Genomic DNA, 24385 nt, shown 5'->3' on the forward strand with positions numbered 1-24385 from the left:
AGGGTTTGTTTTGGAGAGGGATTTGCACACCTATGTTCACAGCAGTACCAGTCACAATAGCCAGAGACATTCATCACTATTCCTCAAGGGATGGATGTATACACAAAATGTGGTACATACATACAACGGAGTATCCTATGTCTTAGAAAGAAAATAAATTCTGGATGAACCTTGAGGGCACTATGCTAAGTGATAGAGGCCAGGCAAAAAAAGACAGATGCTGTAGGATTCCACCTGTATGCGGTATCTAAAACAGTCACATTTATAGAAACAGAAAGTGGAGTGGAGGTTACCAAGGGCTACGGGAGGGGGAAAACGGGAATTGTTTAGAATTTAGGCAGTTCTGCAAGATGAAACGTTCTGGAGCTCTGTTTTGCATCAAAGTGAATTTACCTAACACTCTACTGAACACTTACAAGTGATTAAGATGGCAAATTTTATGCTGCATGTTTTATCACACATAAAAATCTATGAATCTCTTCCATATCTACTCTCATAGCACCTTTCAAATTCCTAATGGTGTCTGTTATGTTATTTACTAACAATACTTTAAAAGGTAGTAGAACATAGAGAAAAACGAATGGTCCAGAAGTGTACTGACCAATGGATTATCACATAGGGAACCCATATAACCACTACCCAAGTCAAAAAATAAAACATCACTATTGTCCCAGAAGTCCTCTACATGTCCCCTCCCAAATGCCTTTCTCTCTCCTCCTTAAATAGTCACCATACTGACTTTTAACACTACAGATTAGTTATGCCTGTTTTCAAACGTTTAGAAAATGTTTATTTATTTATTATTATTCTTTTAATGTTTATTTTTATTTATTTATTTTTATTTATTTATTTATTTTTTCAACGTTTATTTATTTTTGGGACAGAGAGAGACAGAGCATGAACGGGCGAGGGGCAGAGAGAGAGGGAGACACAGAATCGGAAACAGGCTCCAGGCTCTGAGCCATCAGCCCAGAGCCCGACGCGGGGCTCGAACTCACGGACCGCGAGATCATGACCTGGCTGAAGTCGGACGCTTAACCGACTGCGCCACCCAGGCGCCCCTAATGTTTATTTTTGAGAGAGAGAGAGCAAGTGATCACGAGCTGGGAGGTGCAGAGACAGAGGGGGACAGAGGATCTGAAATGGCCTCTGTGCTGACAGAAGACAGCCTGATGGCAGGGGCTCAAACTCACAAACCTCGAGATCATAACCTGAGCTGAAGTCACTCAACTGACTAAGCCACCCAGGCGCCCCAGTTTATTTAAGAGAGAAAGAGAAAGGTGGGGGGTCAGAGAGAGGGAGAATTCCAAGCACAGAACCCAATGAGGGGTCTGAACCCATGAACTGGGCTGAAATCCAAAGTTGGATGTGTAACCGACTGAGCCACCCAGGTGCCTGTTTTCAAACTTTTATAAACTTAAAAAAAATTTTTGTTTTAAGTTTATTTATTTTGAGAGAGAGAGTGTGTGCAAGTGGGGAAGGGGCAGAGGAAGAGGGAAAAAGAGAATCCTAATCAGGCTCTGCACTGTCAGTGCAGGCTGATGTGGGGCTCGAACTCACGAACTAGAAGATCATGACCTGGGTTGAAGTCCGACGCTTAACCAACTGAGCCACCCAGGTGCCCTCAAACTTTTATAAACTTATATAAGTGGAATCATATATAAGGTACTCTTTTTTTTTTTAATTTTTAATGTTGATTTATTCTTGAGAGAGTGAGAGAGACAGAGCGTGAGCGGGGGAGGGACAGAGAGAGAGAGGGAGACACAGAATCCGAAGCTGGCTCCAGGCTCCGAGCTGTCAGCACAGAGCCCGACGTGGGGCTCGAACTCACGGACCGTGAGATCATGACCTGAGCCGAAGTAAGACACTTAACTGACTGAGCAACCCAGGCGCCCCAAAGTACTTTTTTTTTTTTTTTTAATTTTTTTTTTCAACGTTTATTTATTTTTGGGACAGAGAGAGACAGAGCATGAACGGGCGAGGGGCAGAGAGAGAGGGAGACACAGAATCAGAAACAGGCTCCAGGCTCCGAGCCATCAGCCCAGAGCCCGACGCGGGGCTCGAACTCACGGACCGCGAGATCGTGACCTGGCTGAAGTCGGACGCTTAACCGACTGCGCCACCCAGGCGCCCCAGTACTCTTTTTTAATGTACTCCCTGAGTTCTTTCTCTTGACAGTATGATAATAAGCTCCATCCACGTTGCTGCATGAAGCAATAGTTAACGCATTTTTATTGGTCTCAAGTATTCTACTGGATGCACACATTCCATACTTATTTGTCCATTTTAAAGTTTATAGGCATTAGCATTTTTTTTTTCCTATTGACCTATAATAAATGATGCTTTTAGGAATAATGTACCTGCCTTTTGGCACACATTTGCTGCCAAGGAATATATGCATTTCTGTTGGGAATTCACCTAGAAGTTAAACGGTTGTGTTTACATTTCTTTAATTTTAATAAAGCCCGTGTTCATAGCAGCAACTGTTTTCCCAATGTAGTTGTACCAATTTTAAGTCTCACTGGCGGTATATTAAAGATTCTGGTTACTACATATTCTTTGTCAGCACTTGGTATTGTCACTTTTAAATTTTAGCCATTTTTGTCAGCTATGTTGTAGTATACGCTTTTGTTTTAATTTTCATTCTGATTACTTATGAGGTTGAAAACCTTTTCATACTTATTGACTATTTGTATATCATCTTTTGAGGAGTGCCTGTTTGAGTCTCTTGCTAATTTTTCTATTGGGTTATCATTTTCTTATTGTTTTGAGGGGATTCTTTATATATTATTTACCTATTTTATGTGTTGTAAATATTTTATCTGATTCTTTTCACTTTAAAGATTAAATTGTTAATTTTAGTTTTTTTGTTTTTTTTTTTTTTTTTTTACTCTTTTCTGTTAATGTCCTTATGTCCTGTTCATGAAATCTTTGCTACCTCAGGATCACAAAGATATTCTACCAGGTTATTTAACAAAAAATTTTTTTTAATGTTTATTTTTGAGAGAGACAGAGTGCAAGCAGGGGAGGGGCAGAGAGAGAGAGGAGGGGAAGAGAGAGAGAGGGAGACACAGAATCCAAAGCAGGCTCCAGGCTCCGAGCTGCCAGTGCAGAGCCCAATGCAGGGCTTGAATTCAAGAACTGCGAGATAGGACCTGAGCCGAAGTCGTACGCTTAACCAACTAAGCCACCCAGGCACCTCTCTACCATGTTATTATTATTTTTTTAAACATTTATTTATTTTTGAGACAGAGACAGAGCATGAACAGGGGAGGGGCAGAGAGAGAGGGAGACACAGAATCTGAAACAGGCTCCAGGCTCTGAGCCGTCAGCACAGAGCCCGACGCGGGGCTCGAACTCACGGACCATGAGATCACGACCTGAGCCGCAGTCGGACGCTTAACCGACCGAGCCATCCAGGCGCCCCCTCTACCATGCTATTTTTAAGAAGCCTTATTTTACTTTCAAATTTAAACCTATCATCTATTAAAGACATCCATCTGTATTTAATTGAACCAGCATCATTTACTGAAAAAACTTTCTTCACTGGTCTGTAGTATATAGTCATACTCATACACAAACCCTACTTGGGTTTGATTAAAATCGCACCAAACTTATTTATCAGCTGGGGGAGGACTGACATCCTTATACTATTTCCAGTCTGTGACCTTGCTATATCTATTTATTTAGGTCTCCTTAATAATGAAATATGAATACATTGTATTATGAAGTCATGAAATAATAATAGCTCATATCTTACCTTTTAAAAGTTTTATATGTAACGGTCTTGTGTACAGTTCACTAGAATTACTTCTAGGTATGATTGTATAAATGGTATCATTTAAAAATTTTTCAGTTTTCTAATTTTTGCTGATAGAGAAATACAAATGAATCGTCTATGGTGACCCTGTATCCAGCAATAATCCAGAAGCATGTTTTCTAAGGATCTTTAGTTTTACTTCTTCCTTTCCAGTCCTTAATTCTCCTTCCTCCGTTTTTGTGTCACTTAGGACCTCTGGGACCATGTTGGTGTGTACATGGTGGTCGTGAGCATCCATCCAAGTCGTGATTTCAGAGGGAAAATTTTTTAACAGTTCACCAATATGCTGTTTGCTATAGGTTGTTTTTTTTTTTTTTTTAAGGATACCTATTATAGATTAAATATGCTCCTTTCCATTCCTAGTTGCTATGGATTTTTAAAAATATCATGGGCATTAAATTGTATCAAATGTCCCCCAATTGTGTAAGGTCTAATTTCTACAACTAAGCCCTTATTCTTTACACTCATACTGATTGTGCTTCTTTGATTGAACCCTGAAATATAGTTTTCTTCTTCTTCCTCTTCTTTTGAGAGAGAGAGAGAGAGAGAGAGAGAGAAGGCACGTGCACATGAGCAGTAGAGGAAGAGGGAGAGAGAGGGAATCTTAAGCAGGCTTCGTGCCCAGCATGGAGCTCAGCACCGAGCCTGACATGGGGCTTGATCTCGTGACCCTGAGATCATGACCTGAGCCGAAATCAAGAGTTGGATGCTGAACTGACTGAGCCACCCAGGCACCCCGATAGTTTTCTTCTTAGTCCAACCCAAAAGTCTTGGTCTTTTTATTTTCCATCAACCTTATTTCCGTTTTCCGTTTAAGAGTCTGCGGAAGAACAGACGGTATCGTTCCTCCTTCCAGTGGCCTGAGCAGTGGGAGTTGCAGACCAGTCTTCAGTGGCAGGCGGAACGTGCCAGGCTGCAGGAGGGAACCACCGGACAGGCGCAGAGGGCACCTGCACCGTCTGACTAGTCTGTGACCTTGGATTGAGTAGCAGTAAACCAGGGAGCTGGAACCGTCCATCTGCCCTGAGAGTCCTCCTTGGTCCTGGCCTTTTCAGGAGCAACCTGCTCTTCCTTCTCAATCTCTTCAGGATGTCTCTAGAAGTAGACCTCAGGCTCTACCACCCACTAGGTCTGTTGTTGCACGGGATGGCCATGTCCGCATAGCACAGAGGAGAGTCTGTGTTACACAGGGCAGTGGTAGGCAGGGCAACATGAGGCGCCTGTGCGAGAGGCTGGGACTGGTAACTACCACAAATCTTGGCTCCTTCGAGGCTGGATCTGGTCACTAAGGGTTCCAGGAGTGAAGCGGCCAGGAATAGGAGCAGATGCCACGGTGGCGGCCAACTTCAGCGCAGCCTGGTGGCCGGTATTCCTGGCGGACGTGACACCAACATCAACAGTGGCTCAGGCTGCAAGCAGAAACTTCCCCCAGGTTCTTTGCATATTTGTGACATAGATGCCATCACCTTTCCTTTTGTAGATGTACTGCTCCATTTGGAGGTCAAGGCTGGTGCCACCTAAGTGGGTTCCTGCTGCCTTATGAAGACATCCTCCTCTTTCATCGGGGAGCACCCAAAGATCTGGAAAGATTGCGAAAGATTCCCTTTAAGTTACCACAGGAACCCAGGACAATGTCGTACGGACCCTTATACAAGTAGCTTGGAAAGGCTGAAAGCCTTTGTCTTTTAATTGGAGCTTGAAGGTTTACATTTAATATATTTAAAGTTGTTTTCCATTTGTTCGGCTTATCCTGTGTCAATTTTTCTCTTTATTTCTTTTGGGTCAAATACATGATTATTCCATTTCCTCTTGTATTAAGTTGATATATATTCTTACTTTTAGTAGTCATCCTAGAGGTTACAATATACATCTCTCACTAAATTACTACTGTTCTTTGAAAATGCAAGGAATTCAAGGTCCTTCACTTACATCCCCTATGATTTATGTGTTGTTTTCATGTCTTTTCATTCCACATCTATTTAAAACCTCACAGGGCACTGGTATTGTTTTATATGGTCCATATTCTTTTGGTTTTACTCATATATTTCACCCTCTCTATCGCTCTTCATTTCTTCTATTTGAAATCCTTTAGTGCGGGTCTGCTAGGGACTAATTTTCTGACTTTTGTCTGAAAACGATTTCATCTTCATTTTTAGAGAGTATTTCTGGGGCGCCTGGGTGATTCAGTCGAGTGTCCGATTTCGGCTTAGGTCATGATCTCATGGTTCATGGGCTCGAGCCCCACGTGGGGCTTTGCCCTCACAGCATGGAACCTGCTTTGGATTCTCTCTCTGCCCCTCCCCTGCTTGTGCTGTGTGTGTGTGTATGTCTCTCTCTCTATCTCAAAACTAAACATTCAGGGTTTCCTGGGTGGCTCAGTCAGTTAAGCGTCCGACTTTGGCTCAGGTCATGATTTCGTGGTCTGTGGGTTCCAGCTTGGCGTTGGGCTCTGCACTGACAGCCCAGAGCCTGGAGCCTGCTTTGGATTTTGTGTCTCCCTCTCTCTCTGCCCCTCCCCTGCTCATGCTCTGTCTCTCTCTCTCAAAAATAAACATTAAAAAAATTAAAAATAAACATTAAAAAATATTTTTCTTGGACACTGTATTGTAGATTGGTAGTTATTTTCTGTAAGTGTTTTGAAGATAATATGTATATTTTTCTTCTTGCCATCATCAGACTTGCCAGGAGTGTATGTTTAAACCTTTTGATGTTCTCTATTTCATTAGTTTCAGTCTTTCCTTTATCACACACTCCCTTTTCTTCCTCTCAGTTCATTTTGTCCTTGTGTAAGTTTGTTACTATTCTTTTTTAATAATGAAAGTACCTAAGGCTATGTATACATTTCTTCTTAGTATAGCAGTGTCTCCTAGGCTTTAAGATGCAGTATGTACTCCTTTTCATTGACTTTTGGGTGTTATAATTTCAGTTTCCTTTTCTGTGGCCCTGGAAATATTTAGAAAAACATTTCTTACTTTCCAAGTAGGTGGGCTTTATGATCCTTTTTTTAGCATTGATTTCTAGTTATACTGGATTATAATCAGAAAATGTAGTCAGTAAAATCCCTTTTTAAGAAATGTTTATTTTGAGAGAGCGAGTGGGCAGGGGAGAGACAGAGAGGGGGAGGGAATCTCCAGCAGGCTCTACACTGTTGGCACAGGGAGCGACACCAGGTTCGATCCCACAAACTGTGAGATCATGACCTAAGATCAAGGGTCAGACACTTAACCGACTGGGCCACGCAGGCACCCCAAATCCCCATCTTTTGAAACGCAGTGTGGTTTATATTATGGCCAAGGGGATGTTTAATCTTTGTAGATCTTTCACGGTTACATGAAAAGAATATGTATTTTGGTAAGAGGGTATAAAGTTCTCTATCCGGCTAAAACAGAAGTCAGTTGATTATGTATTATCAATACATTAGTGTGTCCTTGCTTTTTTTGTCTATTTATGTTAAATTCCGAAAGAGGTTTATTAAACTCTACCGTTATAATTGTGTGTGTGCATGTGATTCAAACCAACTTTTGTATTGCTAAGTGTTTCTGCATTTTGGCATTCAATAGTATTATTTGGTGCATAAAAGTTTATTATTATTATTTTGTATTTGCCTTTTATCTGTGCATAACATTCCTCTTTTTCACACTTAGTATTTGGGCCTTAATTTTCTTTTCCCGAAATCAGTACTCTCATTCTTGCTTTTTGTTTTCACTTAGGCAAACATCAAAAATCCTAAATAAACTGTAGTACCTAGACCCTTGCTCTATACTAGGTTATGTGAAGGGTTTGAACACACTTGTGCAAAAGACAAAGTTTCTTGCTTCCAGGAGCTTCCTTTTAAATTTACTAATGGCATATCCCATTAAGAATCTTGTTTTAATATATATACTTTTAGCAAGTCTCCTGATATAAAGCTTTACATCAGAGTATAAACTAGAAAATCTGCACTGAAACAAATATCTAACCTTTGAAATAGTAAAACAAATTAACATAGAGCTGTCAGATTTAAAATTGTAATAACGGGCATGTCACACATAGAAACATCCAAGTGACTTTCTGGAGTGGGGGTGCCGAATCAACAGGAAATGGTGGCAGAGGGCTTTGCTAAATTGCAGCCACTTCTGTAACGCTGGTGGTAGCTGTGGGGGATGATAAAAATGACATACTTCCACAATCATGGTTATTTCCAAGGTACACTAATGTTAACATGTTATAAGAAGGAGAGTATATAAGAATATTAGAAGGAATATAAGAAGGAGAGTCTTCAAGTCCTTTGAAAACTTGTCAAGAATGGTGGCAAACTGCTTTTTCCTACTACCAAGACTTAACACCTGCACACTATACACAAGTGTACGAGTATGATGACCTTGATGAAAGGCTACCTTGTCACAGATACACTAAAAAATCTTTCAACATATCAGTGATTTGTAACTGCCACAGATCGGAAGACTTTTGTTGTCAGTCCACCAAAAAGTTGTCCAAACAAGGTTAACAATACAAAGTTGCTAACAACCTAGTATAGAATTACAGAGCAGAACTTAAGAGTGTAAGACGACATTCGATTTTACAAATGTAGAAGAAGTATATATGAAGGCAGTAAAATTCACTTCTGGGACTCAAAAATAGCCCTAACTTATCCACACGTAGTTTCCAGGCTGGTTGTCTTGGAGAATGTTTTAAACTGAGGCTGCGACCACTGACGCAATCCCTACTTAGAAAATGTTTAAGTTTTCCCAATTACTGGTACTTAACGCAAATTAACATCAACTTTAGCTCTTAGCAAACTGTTGCTGGGGAAACATTGCTCGAGGCCACCCAGACAAAATATAATTCTCACATTCTATCCCAAAGTAAATATGATTTGTGGATTATTTGCAGTTGTGGAGGTAATCTTCATAGCATGAAAATTACTTGAGTCGTCTGAAGGTTTATTTTTAGTAAAGGATACTCAAGAATGAACCCTTCCTATAGAGAGAGCCCTCCTCTAGAAGTAGGAAGTCGCCTACAAAATGTTTTTGAAGAGATCTGAGAGAAAAATAAGACCCTAGAATAATTTTTAAAAAGCAAACACATTAGCCTATAAAATCAAACACACACTTTCCTTGTGGAATACTTACTATAGTTACATGGGAACATTTTACACTTACCCTTTAATGATGTTCCATTGTTCTTAGGAAATTATTTTCAGCGTCAGCTTTTAAGCCACACAAGAACATTGGTTTTACTTATATTCACATCATTATTTTGAATCACAAATGAGATGGTCCTGTTCAGTAATTTTTGCCATTTATGACTGGCTGTGATAAATTGTACCCAGTCTTCTCTTAAAAAATGAAGATTTGCTACCATGATATTCTAGAAATGTGATTAGTGTGCGTAAGTACATCTCAAAAATGTGGTATAAGTTAGAATAAGTCTTGTTTTCACCAAGGTGACTACCTGGAAACCAATACTCATTTAGATTACCAGGTGAAGAAGAAAAACATTATTTCATCATTCCTCACAGTTCTTCCATCCACAAATGGGAATGTTGCTGCATTTGTAAACACAACCATGAAAGCACACGTAAATAATCTTGGAAGTTACTCTCCCTATCAGTATGCAGTTATGGGTTTCAAAACCCCAGACTTGCTCAAGGGCTACCTTAACAGAGTATCTAAACGAATGAAACATGAACTTGAGGCATCTTAGTGAAGGATAAGGAGGGAATATATTTAATCCCAAGGTGGGCTAAAGGCAACAGTAAGAAGATCCAGAATGAGAGGACATAAACTCTACTGAGCTGATCATAGTTTAGGAGGAAAATCCTAGAACATGGCATTTTAAAGAGCCTAAGCTAATTTTGGGCAAGTCACAGAACCTTCGAGATCTTTTCAAAGTCTCAGGTTCCCAATATTAAAATAATATCCTCATTTTCACTGTTTCACAGGAGAGTCGGGAAGAGAAATGGAAACCATGCCTGGCTGCTTCTGTAAGCAGTGAAACACTGTGGAATTTGAGACATCATTACAGTAATTGCCAGCCAGCGTCATCATCACATAAGTAGAGGGATGTATGAGCGGTGCTAAAAGAAGGAACATCAAAGGTAATAAGATATAAAGTTGTTAGAAGTAGAATGCCTTCTACACAGAAAGGTGGTTAAAATTATTTTGTAAATGAAAACTTTGTTTACTCAGTGGCAGAGAGACCATTCAATCCTCAGGACAGCTCCATGAAGTAGATATTATTTCCATTTTAAAAATTAAGAAACTGAAGCTAAGAGGTTAAGAGACTTGCTAAGAGCCACATGGGTAGAACGTAGTAACAACCAGGTTTCAAACCAGTTATTTAAGTTCCAAATCCAGTGTACTTTTGTGTCTCATTACCATGGCGTTTTGTGTTCACAACACAAGCTTGAGCCTCAGAGGATTTCCCGTGCACTGTATTAAATTTTATAAATTGATCACTTGAAATGCATTTCACAGTATTTCTGCAAGACCTACCATGCGGGCAGCGCTGAATGGCAGAGGCAGAGGCAACACTAAAAAGGAGGAAGGAAAAAATGAGAGGAAAGGGTGACTGGGAGCTGAGCCAGGAGTGCAGCAAAATTGTTATTGTTGTTGAATATTACACAGTATCCAATAAATTTGCTAATGAATATCAGCAGTGGCCCCGGTAAAAAAAGACTTTAACGTAGCAAGGGTAACGTCCCTTATTCTTGATTATTCTCAATTAAGGATGAATGGAGACGAAGGGACTGGTGGTGGAAAGGGTGGTCCAAATAAATTGCCCCTGAAGAGAAGTTAGGACAAAAGAAGGTGAGGGTTGTCTTTCTTTAAAGTCAAATTTTAATTACAGAAGCCGGCATCCATTCTTCTTGTAAAATCTGGCTCATTATATGAAGCTAAAGTCCCCTTTCATTACTGCTCCTAATCCCCATCCTGTTAGCAATGTAATGTGTATCCTTCCAGTCCTTTCTGTGCACATTTATATATGTCGTTGTAGGAAATGTATTTTATTTTACATAAAAGGTGTTATATTCCGTATTTATCTGCATTGTGACTTTTTCATTCAACAACGGCTCCTGGAGAATAATGGCACTTATAGATCCCATCTCTGTATTTACGAACATTTAGGTAATTTCCAATTTCACTATTAACAACAGTGCCTCAAACGAACATTGTGACGTATGCCTCCTTGGGCACAAAAGGGTCTTTCTAGGGGAGATACCAAGAGTGGCATTGTTGGGTCTTGGGTATGGATATTTGAAAATTTTGCCAAATTGCCCTCCAAAGTGGCTGTTATTAGTTATAACGCCCTCTTACCAGCAGTGTTTCTTTTCGGGGATTTTAAAAAACAAAAATGCTTTCGGTTCTGATTACAAAAGGTTCACAACAGAAAGGAATGGATGCCTTAAGCATTATTTCGGTGTGAAACTTTACATAATCACATACTAGGAGGAGAGTCCAAGGAGATGCTGGATGGTGAACGCTAGACCCCTGAGGAAATATTAGGGGAGTTCAGGGCAGGAATGAAAGCATCTGTCCTAGACGGGAGAAGGGGCTCCTGTTCTAAGGACGTAGGCAGTGCTTTCTTTTCATGGCTGCATGAAATAGAAAGCAAGGTAGAAGGTTGGCATGGGGGACTGCAGAATGCAGACACATGTGAAAAGAGCAAGTTTTACGGGGGAAATGAGAAAGCAGGTGCCTGGGACAGTGTTTCTCAAAGTGTGTTTGAGGAACACTGACTCTGCAAGAGGAGTAGACAAAAAAGTGCTCTGAAAAAAGTGGTAAGAAATAATTCGGTAAATTCTGCTAATTAAGTCCTGCTTTTAGAGAATTACAACATGTCAACATACTCAAGGCTGAAACAAAGAACAAAGTTGTTCAACTCGGCATTTCCCATGGGAACCGTCTCAACACTAGACCCTTTCCTCTGTGTAAAGCCAGTTAACATACTGCTGAACCAATGTGCCGTGAAATACACTTTGGGAAACACTGGACGAGTGAAAATTTGAGGAAATGGACAAGTGAGTGTCCGGCTTGCCTTCACAAATTTATTTGAAAACAAAATGAAACTAAAAATACACAGAACAATTGAATAAACATCCATGTACTCACCCTCAGAATTAAAAGGCTAAGAGTAAATTATAATAAATGTTGATGCTTATTTTTCTATTATGGACATATGTTCATGATACAAATTTGGGAACTAGAGGAAACAGAGGTGGTCATTCTACCACCTTAGGTAAAACCACTGTTAATGTTTTGAGGCAGTTCTTTGAATCTTTATTTCTATTAGTTTTTTTGTTGTTTATATCATTATAATACAACACGTGCAATCGTCTTTCACGTTAAATATTTACATTGTACCGTAAGCACCATTGTACCTTTTCCTGGCTGTCTTTTTAATGGCTGCATAATATTCCAAGCGAATAGTCCACTATTTATTCTCCTTGGTTTTAGAATTTACATTGCTAGCAGCTCTTTCTTTTTTAGCTTTGTATGTAATATTGCAATGATTACGTTACAGCATAAAACCCCTTACTTACATTTATTTTCTTAGGACTTATTTGCCAAGTGGAATAACAGTTACAAGGTAATGTACATTTTGAAGGGTTTTGAAAAAATACTGCCTATTTGCTTTGAGGAGGCACGCAGAGAGGTTGTATCGTCGGTGATGTATTAAAGTGCCTGTTTGCTGTTTCCCTCCAAATTTAATGCAGGTTTCAATTTGTTAGCACTGGTCCATTTTTTACAAATCCCAATTTGTCATTTACCGCATTATCTATCCCCACTGTTTTTGCAACACATTGCTGATCTGCTAAATATGCTAGGCAGTAGATAACCTTTTTTGAAGAAACGTTCAGGACAGAGTCCAAAGGAAGATAGTAAAGACCATGTACAAATTTACCAATACTCTTCGGATATTGTTTAAAGCACTCCAATGGCAGCTTTAGCAACATTTCAATTATGACTAATCAAAGATACTCAAGTCACCTAACTAAAGTATCTTCGTCTACTTTTCTCCATCTTGTTCACAATGATTTAACAGAAAACTCTGTCAAATGTGGTAGTGAGGGATGATTTACCTTTGGCATTTCCCCTCGGGATTCTCAGTAACTCTTGAGGACACAGGTTGTATTTTACATATTTTTGTTTATCATAGCCTAGCACAGAACCTGATACATAGATTCTCAATAAAGGTTTATTACAGTGATCTGCTTAATTTGGCATGGATTTAATGAACCTAGGTTGTCTCACCAGACACAGCTTTGCTTTCCAAGCAATCAGTAAACATATATGCTCATTTAGGAATGGCAAATGTGTGATGGAAAGAGCACATGTTTTGTAATTAGAAGTCTTGAATTAAAAAACAAACAAACATTTTTTTAAGTAGTCTTCAAGCCTAGCGTGAACCCCGACGCCAGGCTTAACCTCACGCCCTGATCAAGACCTGAGCTAAGATTAAGAGTTGGACCTAGAAGTCCTGAATTGAAATCGTAGCTTTGAGATTTACAAGCTGGTAACTTTGTGTAAATCCACACCTTACTCAGTTTGTTCATCCACAAAATGGTGATAACCCATCTTCTTTACTTTTCTCATAGGGTTCTTATGAGAATCAAAATGTTTTTCTCTAAAGGGAAATCTGACCATGTCATTCCGTGACTTTTTAAAACCCTGTCACAGCTTTCTATTGCCCTCAAGAAAAAGTTAAATCCTTTAACATGTCACACGGAGACTTGTGCGGTATGGTTCCTGTTCAATTCTCCCCTGTCCTAACAATGAAAGCTCTCTTTTTCACAAGGCCTTTTGCACAAGCTGCCTGCTTTGCCTGTGAAGCTCTTTTCCGCGCCCTTCTACATCGATTACTACTGGCCGCAATATTACTAACAGCAATAGCTAAAATCTAATGAATTCTTACTAAGCGTGGGACACTTTACATACTGTAGCTTATACTTTATGAAGTAGATACTATTATCATCATTTTGCTAATAAGGCACAGAGAAATGAAGTCACTTACCCAGAGTAACACAGCTCTTAAACCTCAGCACTGGCTTACAAACTCACTCTGTCTGCATTCAAAGCAGATGTTCTCAACACCAGCTATTAGAATTATCAACTTTCTCCAGAAAGTCTAACATCTTTAACATCCTCTTATAGCCAATGTGATAAGATTAACACTGAAGACACAGGTTTATAATCGCCTGGGTATTTTACGCTTCCCCAACCAGAGGGAAAAGAATCCATTCGAACTCAGACAAGACTGCATCTCGTTTAGTTTTGTTTCTCCAGCTCTTGGCAGTTCCTGCTACGCATAATGGGCACCAATAAATATTTGCTGAATAAATAGACGAAAGTGTTTTTAAACAAAAGTCGTAACACAATGTTGTTTTTGAATTTAGTTAAGCAACATCACCAGGCTTACCAGTTTGTGATGTACGGAATCCACTTTTCCCCCTTTTTGCAGTGTGGTACACTTGCTTATATCCGTTCTTCTGCGATTTCTTCTATTTGCCACAATTCCTTTAATACTGCCAGCAAATATTCCCCCTGCACAACTGCGATATTGCCTTTTGGCACAATCTTTTAGACAGGAGGAAAAACTAAAATGTTAAAATTACTTTTCCCTGCATAGCAATGCTTTAAAATTCCTGAAAACTTTTTTTTTTTAAATACAGAGCAAAACATCAGAGATCGCGGAGGGAAAAACTATCTTTTAAAAATGAATTTCAAATCAAGACTAGGCTGATGGGAGAAAAGCAATCTAGCACATTTATAAATGAAACCCGGCGCTGCCTAGGCAGTGTTGTCCCCAGGTGGCATCTTATTTTTCATAATATTTTACTGAAGCCTTTCAGTAATATAAATAGAGAAAACAGGTGCTGCACTGAGCAGGGGGTTTGTCCAAATCCACCGTTTTTGGCTCAGTTTTCTGATAGAAGGCCCAGCAGTTAAGGTAATCAGTCCTGCAGCTCTCATCGCCTTCAAGGAGAAGGAAACAGAGGAAGGTGGTGAAAAAAGAGGGAGAGGAGGGAGAGGAAGTGTGGCAAACAGACGAAACTATCCTTCCAATAGAGCAAGGGCTTTGCCTCCGTCTCCAGGTGCGGACCCTCAAATTGACCGTTTACAGGCTGCTAATTTTGTCTTTTCGATTAAAAAACGACGCCTGGTTTTGGAAGTTAGAGGATATACAAAGTAGGAAGGTATTCGTCTCGTGAGAACTTCACCACCCGGATCGGCCTCAGGGAAGGCCACCGCGAACCGCCCGTCCTAACCGCCGGCCGGCTCGCGGATGCCCCGGGGGCCGGACGCCTGGCGGGGCTTCCCCTCGCGCTCCCGCTACCCACAAACCTTCGCGCCTCGGCGCGCATGCGCAGCGGCGACGGCCCTCTCAGGAAGAGGAAAATGGAATAAACAACTCGGAGGAACCAGAGCGCGAGAGAGCTAGTGGAGGCAGAATTTAAAAATAAACTGGCCCCTCCACCCTCCCAGCCCGCTCGCCGCCGCCGCTCCCCCTTCCCAAGCCCGCTCCCTCGAAGGCCCCGTCTGGGCCCGCGCGCCCACCCCGTCGTCCCGCGCGGCCCCTTTAAGAAAAGAGAACGAGAGAGTGAGTGAGAGAGAATCCCAACTCTCCCCCTCCCCTCCCCTCCTTCCTACCCCCTCCTCCCTCCCCTCTCCCCTCCCCCCCTCTCCCCGGGCGGCTCCGGCTCCCGCAGCGGGACAGACCCACCCGCCCAGGCTTTTATCCGGCACCGGCAGCGTCTTCCTTCCCTCCCCGGTCTATGGTGGCGGCGGCGGCGGCGGCTCCTCGGGCGGCAGCGGAAGACGAGGCTGCGGCGTTGCCATGAACAGTGGCGGCGGCCTCCCGCCCCCCTCGGCCGCCGCCTCCCCTTCCTCCTCCTCGCTGGCGGCGGCAGTGGCGGTGGTGGCCCCGCCGGGGGTCGGGGGTGTCCCCGGCGGGGCGGCGGCGGGAGTCAAGCTGAAGTACTGCCGCTACTACGCTAAGGATAAGACTTGCTTCTACGGGGAGGAGTGTCAGTTCCTGCATGAGGACCCAGCCGCCGGAGCTGCCCCGGGCCTCGGCCTCCATAGCAACAGCGTCCCCCTGGCTCTGGCGGGCGCGCCGGTGGCCGCCTTTCCGCCCGGAGCAGTCCCGGGCGGGGGAGCCGGGCCGCCCCCGGGGCCCAAGAAGCCGGACCTGGGAGGCCCGGGGGCCGGAGCCGCAGCCGGCGGAGGAGGCAGCAGCGGCGGCGTCCTCGATGGACCGCGGCTGGCAAGTGAGTGTGGTCCGGGCTGGGAGGGCGGCCCGGGCCTCGGCGCGGCGGCGCAGGGAAGGCCTGGGGCCGGAGGGGGCCCGGATGAGGCCTTGCGACGAGCTTTGCCCGCGGGTCCCCCCCCCCCCCCACCCCCCTTCACCTTCCCTAGTTGGTCTGAAAGGCCTAGGCCGGGCCTGAGCCCTCCTTCCTTCTTCCTGCTTCCCTTCCCCACCGCCTTCGGCGAGCCGGGGAGTGAGGGGAGGCTGGGCTCCCCGGAACGTGGGTGGGTTGACGGGGGTGCTGCGAGTGGGGGCTGGGAGGAAGGGGGATGGGCTGTGGCGTGCGGTGTGTGAGAAAGGGGGTGTCGTTTCCGGGGGGTGTGGAAAGGGGCTGGGTTTGCAGGCACATGTGTTTTGCGTGCCCGTGTGGAGCGGTGTCTGCCGAGTGTTGAGGTTCCCTAGTGGGTGTGAGTGTGGGCAGGGGGCGGGAGGTGATGGGCGGGCTTAAGGCTTCCTGGAGTAAGGCCGAAAGAACGGAAAAAGTTTGTGTAAGGCTTACGGGGAGAAAGATTTTTCAAGCAGGAAATGCTTTCTAAGGATTAGGAGTGAAGGGACAGCAACTTGTATACTGTGCTTAGGTTTAGTCGAGAGCTGAGAGGAGGAATTTCCCAAGACTTGCATTTCGACATAGTTCTGCTGAAGCCAAGATAAGTTTGCCGGGCGAGAGTAGGGTAGGGATCCTGTCTTCTACAACTTTGTATCAAGCGAACTCTTAGCAGGGAGCCTGGAAAGCGGGTCCGGTGCGGCGTTCACGTGCGTGCACCTGAGCCCTTGGCTTCGAGTATGTTGTCAGGGCTGTTGGTATTTTTTCCTTTTTTTCACTTGTCATTATCTACTGCCTTGCAACTTTTTAGTTGTTAGTGGAGTTGGATGTGTGAATGCAATCTATTTTACAGAGTGTTGCTCTTAAGCAAGTGGGGGAGAGCAGGTGTCAGATTTTTCTGTTTCTGAGTATACTATTTCTAAACCAAAGGAAGGGGGAGTCCCGTTTCTTGGGAATTCTAAACAGCTTGCAGATCTGAAGATACTTTGATAGGCATTGTAACTTGGTCATCAGTACATTTTTGTCTTTTTTTTTTAACTGTAAATGAATTTGGCGAGATGTTTCGCCAGCTGTTTGTACTGTGAGGATTATTGTTTTCCCAGAGATTAGCTTTTTTAAAAGAAAGCTTGCTGTGATGGACTTGGCTGTAATGCAGATGTGTTTGTCCGCATTGATACGCTCAGAAGATTAATTTGCCACTTAAAAGTGTTTTGTAAAAATTGGTTACTTTATCGGTGGAAATTTATCACTTTGGAGCAGCAACTTTGCATTTTCAAGGTGAACTTTTGCTGGTTGTGTGAGTTGTGGCTCAAAGTAATTTGATCAGTCTTTGGTAGGGGGAAACTGAATGGTAGCTTTGTTACATACAGAAAGGCATTTTCAAAAAAGCTGGTATTCGATTAAATATGTTATCTTTGTAGGATTTTCTAATATGCAGAAGTAGTAGATCTGGAACATGAAAGATAGGACAGGATATTGTAAGTAGGTGAAGATGGGAGGTGGGGGAAGATACTGACAACGGCTCAAAGGTGAGGCTCATTCCATACCTCATAAAAGGAAAGTAATTGTCTGGGATATAGGGTCTTGAGAGAACAGGTAGTTGTTGCTAAGAAGGCATTTTACAATTTAGTATTCAGTCCTTTAACAGTTATTCGATTAAATAGCTGAGTTATGTATTTAGGTTCTATAGGGCTTGCTTTAACTTGCCCGGTGAAGCCCGAGGCTCCTCTTTTCCGCTGTAGTCTTCTGGGTAACTGAGTCGTACTGGGTTGTGACTCCTTTTGGATGAGAGCAGATTGCTTTATACCAGTGACTGGCAAGTAAAGTTGCTCAGGAATCAGGGAAGAGGATTGTGTTGGTGGTTTAATGGCTGCTTTGAATTTTCACCCTTAAATGTTTAGTTTTTAGTCTGCTTTCTACCTTTTCCTATATTCTTTGACGTATTTTTGGAAACAGGCTTGGTTTGTTAAGTGCATGAGGCAGTTAAACTAGACAGCATATTCTAAGAGGTATTGTTATCAGAAGTTTAAATTTTCTTGCAGACTTGATCATCTAGCATCACAATTTTATTTTGTTTTCATTTTTTCCTTTTCTTTAAATGTAAGATTGTACAGCGTTTCCCTTAGCTGAAAGGTCATACACTCCTCTGCTCTGTTAGGGTAGATCTGCGTGCAGAAATACTTTGGGCTTTATGGAATCGTGTGTGTGTGTGTGTGTGTGTGTGTGTGTGTGTGTGTGAAAAAAGTTTTTATTGAGGTATACATACCCAGGGAAAAGTGTACAAATCACAAGTTTTTGGAATTTTTATAAGTTGAAAACAATGGCTTATAATCAGAACTCAGATCAAGAAATAGTACATAATCAGTACCCCCAGAAGGCCTGCTTTTGTCCCATCCCAGATGGTTTGCCCCAGTTCCCAAATACAACTTACCGTTTCTAACACTGCATTCTGACACTGTAGATTCATTTTTCACTTTTTTTGTACTTTTTTGAACTTTATAGGAATGGACTCATATAGCATGCACTCTTTTTTGTGGGCTTGTGAGATGTATAATATTAAGCCTTGATAAATTTTATGAGGAATATTCAAAGAGGACTGAGTTAACACAAGTTGAGGTAAGATTCAGTGAATGAGTAAACCTCTTCTTTCCATAAAAGTGCATTGCCACAATAAAGCAAAATGTCTTCATATTTTTGCCCTTTTATAGGATTTTTCAGTTTTTTTTTTTAATTTTTTTTAACGTTTATTTATTTTTGAGATAGAGAGAGACAGAGCATGAACAGGGGAGGGGCAGAGAGAGAGGGAGACACAGAATCTGAAGCAGGCTCCAGGCTCTGAGCTGTCAGCACAGAGCCCGAGGCAGGGCTCGAACTCACAGACCGTGAAATCATGACCTGAGCCGAAGTCGGATGCTTAACCGACCGAGCCACCCAGGCGCCCCTTTTTTTTTTTTAAATTTTTTTTTAACGAAATTTTTCAGTTTTTAAATTAGCGTTCTATTTAGAGATAATGTAGAGTCAAATGCAGTTGTAAAAAATAATACACAGAGAGCTCATTTCATCACTCATTTTCCTCCAGTGGTAACATGTTTCATACCTGGAGTATAGTATCACAGCCAGCATTGATTGATACATTCTGCTTATCGTATTCCTGTTTCTCTAATCTTATTTGCACTTATTTGCACGTGTATTTCTGTGGGAATTTCTCACATGTATGTTGGTGTGCCTGCCAACACAGTAAAGACACAGAATGGTTTTGTCACCCTTAAGTTGCCCTTTTGTAAGCCTCCCTCCCTCCCTCCCCAAACCTGGCAACTACCTATTTGCTCTCATTTCTATAATTCTGTCGTTTTAAGAATGGTTTTAAATGGAATTATATAGCATGAAATCTTTTGGGATTCGTTTCCTCCCCACCCCCCGACCCCAGCACAGTTCCCTCAAGGTTCAGCCAAGTTGTGTGCATTCTTTTTTTTTTTTTTTTAAACTTTGAAAATTTATATTTATCGTTATTATGAAGCAGCATTTTTTTGGGGGGGTTTGCTTTTTTATAGGCATATCTGCTTCGCGTACCAAAGCTGTGAGCATTTACAGTAACCCAGAAGTGATATTAAAGATTTGTGCTAGGATTTTGAGGCATTTATTGATGGACTTGAATATTTATTTTTTATGTATGTATTTTAGGGTTGATTTTCACTTATTTTTAAGTTATGAAAAATTTCCATTGGAACAGCAGTGTATAAAGTCAGAGTAGACCAGTCTTCTCATCTTATTGCCTGGGATTAATTGTTATTAATAACTTCTGTGCTCCTAAAGGCCCTGTCTCCAAGTGCATTCACATTGAGAGTTAGGGCTTCAGTATATGAATTTTGAGAAAAAACAATTCTCACACACACACACACACACACACACACACACACACACACACACAAGTTTGTAGTAGTATTTCTCACCTTTTTTTCTCATATTTACTTCATATCCTGTTTATAAAGTAGTTTAGTCTGAGACTATATAAATGGAATATGGTAAGATGTTTGTTTTATATACTGTTATCATATAGTTGTTAGCAAGCCAATACATGCAAGTATTTGTGTCTCTTATCAGTATATGGAAATTACGACAGGCCTGGGGCTCAGAGATTTTGATTTTAGTGCTGTCTTCCAAAATCACTTCATTATCTTAAGGTGGTCATTTAGTCCATGTGGAAATATATTTCCTTATCTGTAAAATGGGAGAATGGGGGATGGGGTTTATGATGTTCAGAATCCTTTCAGCTCTAAAATGCTCCTGTGTTTTCTAAATGTTCATGATCTAGAAAACAAATTACTTCGTGTTTGATCTTTAGATCCTCCTCCCCTCCCAACAAGTCTTAGAAACACTGACTGCTCAGCAGTCTAACCTCCAGTACAGGGAGGGGCATGTCGGTCTCACCTATCTTGGCTGAGTTAATTGGCATGTAGATAACAATCCTCTTCATAAAAAAGCCCTCCCCTGTTTTGTTTTGTGTTTTTTTTACATTTATTTATTTTTGAGAGACTGAGTGAGACAGAGCACGAGCGGAGGAGGGGCAGAGAGAGAAGGAGACACAGAATCTGAAGCAGGCTCCAGGCTCTGAACAAGCGTTCAGCATAGAGCCCGTTGTGGGCCTGAATCCACGAACCGTGAGATCATGACCTAAGTCGGATGCCTAGCCTAGCCTGAGCCACCCAGGCGCCCCTCCCCTGTTTTGATGTCTGTTTTTTCTTTAAAAATAAAGATATTTTTCCTGTTTTTTTCCTTCTTTTCTTTCTTTTCTTTTTTTTTAAGTAAACCCTATGCTGAACATGAGGCTTGAACTCAATGACCCTGAGGTCAAGAGTCACATGCACCACTGGCTGAGCCAGCCGGGCACCTGTATTCCTATTTTTCTAAAGCTAGTTTTTAATTACATTTTTATTATAAAAAATACAGCTTAAAAAATGGGAAACAGTATCTTGTTTTTGGAACTAAAAATTAGTACATGCACAGGTTAAAAATGTAAATAGCATAAAATGGTACACAGTGAAAAATAGTTTCCCTACTTCCTTAGTTCCCTGATCCCTCTCCAAACGATAGTCACGCTTTCCAATTTACTATGTATCTATTCAGAAATATTCTTTGGCTGTACAATCATCCACATGCTTACAGTTCCCTGTCTGTAGTACATACTGACACATATACTGGTAGAGACACACGGAAGCCCAATGCACTTTGAACTTTCTCACTGAACTGCATGTCTTGTGATTTGTTCCACATCCACGCATAGAAATCTACCTTGCTCTTTTTAAAGGCTGCATAATATTCCGCTGTATATTGTATTCTTTTTAATGGATGTATATTTAGATTGTTTGTAGTCTTTTATTATTGCAAACGATGCCACTAAGCTGTTACATCTTAATTTTTTATGTACATTTACACATAGATTTATGTAAAATATGATATGTACATATGTTAAGCATACAGAATCTTCACTAATCTGGTTCAAACTTGTTACATTAAGAAAAACTATGTAGATAACTACCATATGATCTCACATGTGAGACCAAAAAACAAACAAAGAAAAAAACAAACCCTGAACTCCTAGGTACAGAGAACTGATTAGTAGTTGCCAGAGGTGGTGGGGGGTGAGTGAAATGGTTGAAGGTGGTCAAAAGGTACAAACTTAACGGTTAAAAGATCAATAAATCTTGAGAGTATGTAATGTGTAGCAAGGTGGCTATAGTTAACAATACTGTAGAGTATATTTGGAAGTTGCTAAGAGAGTAGTTCTTGAGTTTTCAGCATTAAAAGAATGGCAACTGTGTAGTGATTAATGTCAAATAAACTTAATGTGGTAAATCATTTTGCAGTAAATCATTATGTTGTACACCTAAAAGTAATATTTCATGTCACTTACAGGTCAATAAAAAATCTGTATTTTATACATCATTAGCTGAAATAAGATATTTGAAATAGCCATCCATATTAAATCTGTCCCAGCAAGATTTTCTCCCAGTGGCTCACTTATCTAGAGATGGTTTTGTAAATCACATCTTTTGCAACTTAATGAGGTGGTATTTGTTAATAGTCTCTGGGAAATCTCATTTGTATATTTAATAAAAGACTAGTGTTATCATTTAATAGTCTTTCACTGTTTATCTGCATTTTTGATACAGTTACCTTAGGCTGCTTTCATATTTATAATTAGGTAGAACATGACAGGGTTGGAAAAACTGGAAAGGACATGACATACCATCAGATTTAACTTTGTGATTTTGTTCATCTGTTCTTAAACTTACTCTGTCTTTTAACAAAATTGCTATTCCTGAATCTCACTGTATACTTGATCGAAAAGATGAGATTGGAGGTGAACAAAACCAAAATGGGATGGGGCCTTTTCAATTCCTTTAAAATAGTGACCTTTTATGGCTCATAGACTTTACAGCAATGTCAGCTGTCTCGGAGGAGGAGTCTTGACAAAGATGGGACTGTGAATTTTCTCCCTGCTCCCAGGGCTTGGAAAAATGATCCAGGCAGTGTTTAAAGTAAAAATTTTAGCAAAGTCCTCTGATATATATTGTAAAAAGATTTAATGTAAATAGATAATATTTTTGAAAAACTTAGATTTTGGCAGACTTTCCATTTAGTATGATTAGCTCTAAAAGTGGAGATTCATTCATTTTAATTATTTGATTAATAAACATTTACTGAGCACTAACTGTGTCAGCTGCTGTTTTAGATTTTTGAGGTACATCAGTAATCAAATAAAAAGATTCTTTCCTTTGTGGAGCTTACATTTTAATGGTAGAGTGGGCAGTGTTAGCAAATCTAATGCCCCACATTTTATAGTATGTTAAAAGAGGACAGTTGAGGCGCCTGGGTGGCGCAGTCAGTTAAGCGTCCGACTTCAGCCAGGTCACGATCTCGCGGTCCGTGAGTTCGAGCCCCGCGTCGGGCTCTGGGCTGATGGCTCGGAGCCTGGAGCCTGGTTCCGATTCTGTGTCTCCCTCTCTCTCTGCCCCTCCCCTGTTCATGCTCTGTCTCTCTCTGTCCCAAAAATGAATAAACGTTGAAAAAAAAATTTAAAAAAAAATAAAAGAGGACAGTTGCTATTAAGAAAAAAAAAGAAAGAAAGAACAAATCTACTCCTCAGTTCTCAATAAACCATGGGTTTGAATGATATCACGCTGATACTTTGCACAAGGAGTAAGCTGGTTTTAGAAACACATTTCTGGTTCATTCTACTGAGAAAACAACATCAGTGGAAGACTTCTGAAAACATTTATTTATTGGCAGATTTTGATTGTGTGAAGAAAGCAGTGATCTTGGCACAGATCCTAAGCTGGAACTGTTTCGGAAGGCATTTCTCAGTAAGCAATCAAAGGGACAGTACTCGACATTAAGTGGCTTCACCTGAGAACCCAGTTCAGTTAGTTGTTCATTATCAGTTTTGTGGCCAGTGTATCTTGGAAGGCCTTTAGTATTGTGGTGCTCTTCAGAGTCGGCTGTTTTCCAGTCGTGCTGATTCAGGAAACTAGGTAATAATGTTGATCTTTAATTTTCAGTTCAAAACACTGTACCGTACGTATTCCAGTGTGGAACACGAGGATCTCAGCTGAGTACTTGTTAAGCCACTTGATCTATCTAAAATTGCTCTTTTAGGAATTTTTTTTTTTTTTTTTCTTTTTTTTTTTTTTTTTTTTTTGGTCTTGCCATGGGCTTTACTGTGGCTCTCTTGGTGCACAGGTATGCCAATTTCCTTAAGGGCCAGTTTGCCAGATAGATGTTGCAGTTTTTAAAACAATGTGAACTTGTCTCTGGAGGTCGACTTTATGCAGCTGACTGATGGTATATGTATACTCTGGGCACTGACTAGAGAGTCTCATTGTCACACGTTTATGGAACACTTCTGTGCCAGATACTATACCAGTTTTGGGAAGACAGAGATGCGTGGTACTGGCCATTTGTGAATGCATAGGCCAGTAAGGGATTTTGAGATGTATAAATGTTGGCATAGTATGATACGCTCTAGGTATAAAACATATCATAAACTCTGTTCAGGGATATTGTGGAAGGTCTCATCAAGAGGTAACATTTGAACTATTTTTTGAAAGATGTATGACGCATATCTGGTAGAAAAGAAAGGCATCCCAGGAGGACACGGACACAGATTTTTTTTTTTTTTTTAACATTTATTTATTTTTGAGACAGAGACAGAGCATGAACGGGGGAGGGGC

The 24385-nt window shown here is 41.2% G+C and overlaps 1 protein-coding gene across 5 annotated transcripts in view; it reads left to right on the forward strand.

Annotated features, from left to right (window-relative positions):
- Nucleotides 1-15245: 15245 nt before the first annotated feature.
- The window catches only part of PAN3 (poly(A) specific ribonuclease subunit PAN3), a 134717-nt gene continuing 125577 nt past the window's right edge, over nt 15246-24385 (forward strand). The window contains exon 1 of one of the 5 annotated variants that reach the window (XM_030308388.1): nt 15246-16073. In XM_030308388.1, the coding sequence (XP_030164248.1) occupies nt 15641-16073 (433 nt within the window). In that variant the 5' untranslated portion in view covers nt 15246-15640. The remainder of the gene's footprint in view (nt 16074-24385) is intronic. The other 4 variants (XM_030308378.1, XM_030308406.1, XM_030308397.1 and 1 more) reach the window with 4 other exon arrangements.

This window comes from Lynx canadensis, chromosome A1 (assembly GCF_007474595.2).
Source record: "Lynx canadensis isolate LIC74 chromosome A1, mLynCan4.pri.v2, whole genome shotgun sequence".
Taxonomy (NCBI): Eukaryota; Metazoa; Chordata; class Mammalia; order Carnivora; family Felidae; genus Lynx; species Lynx canadensis.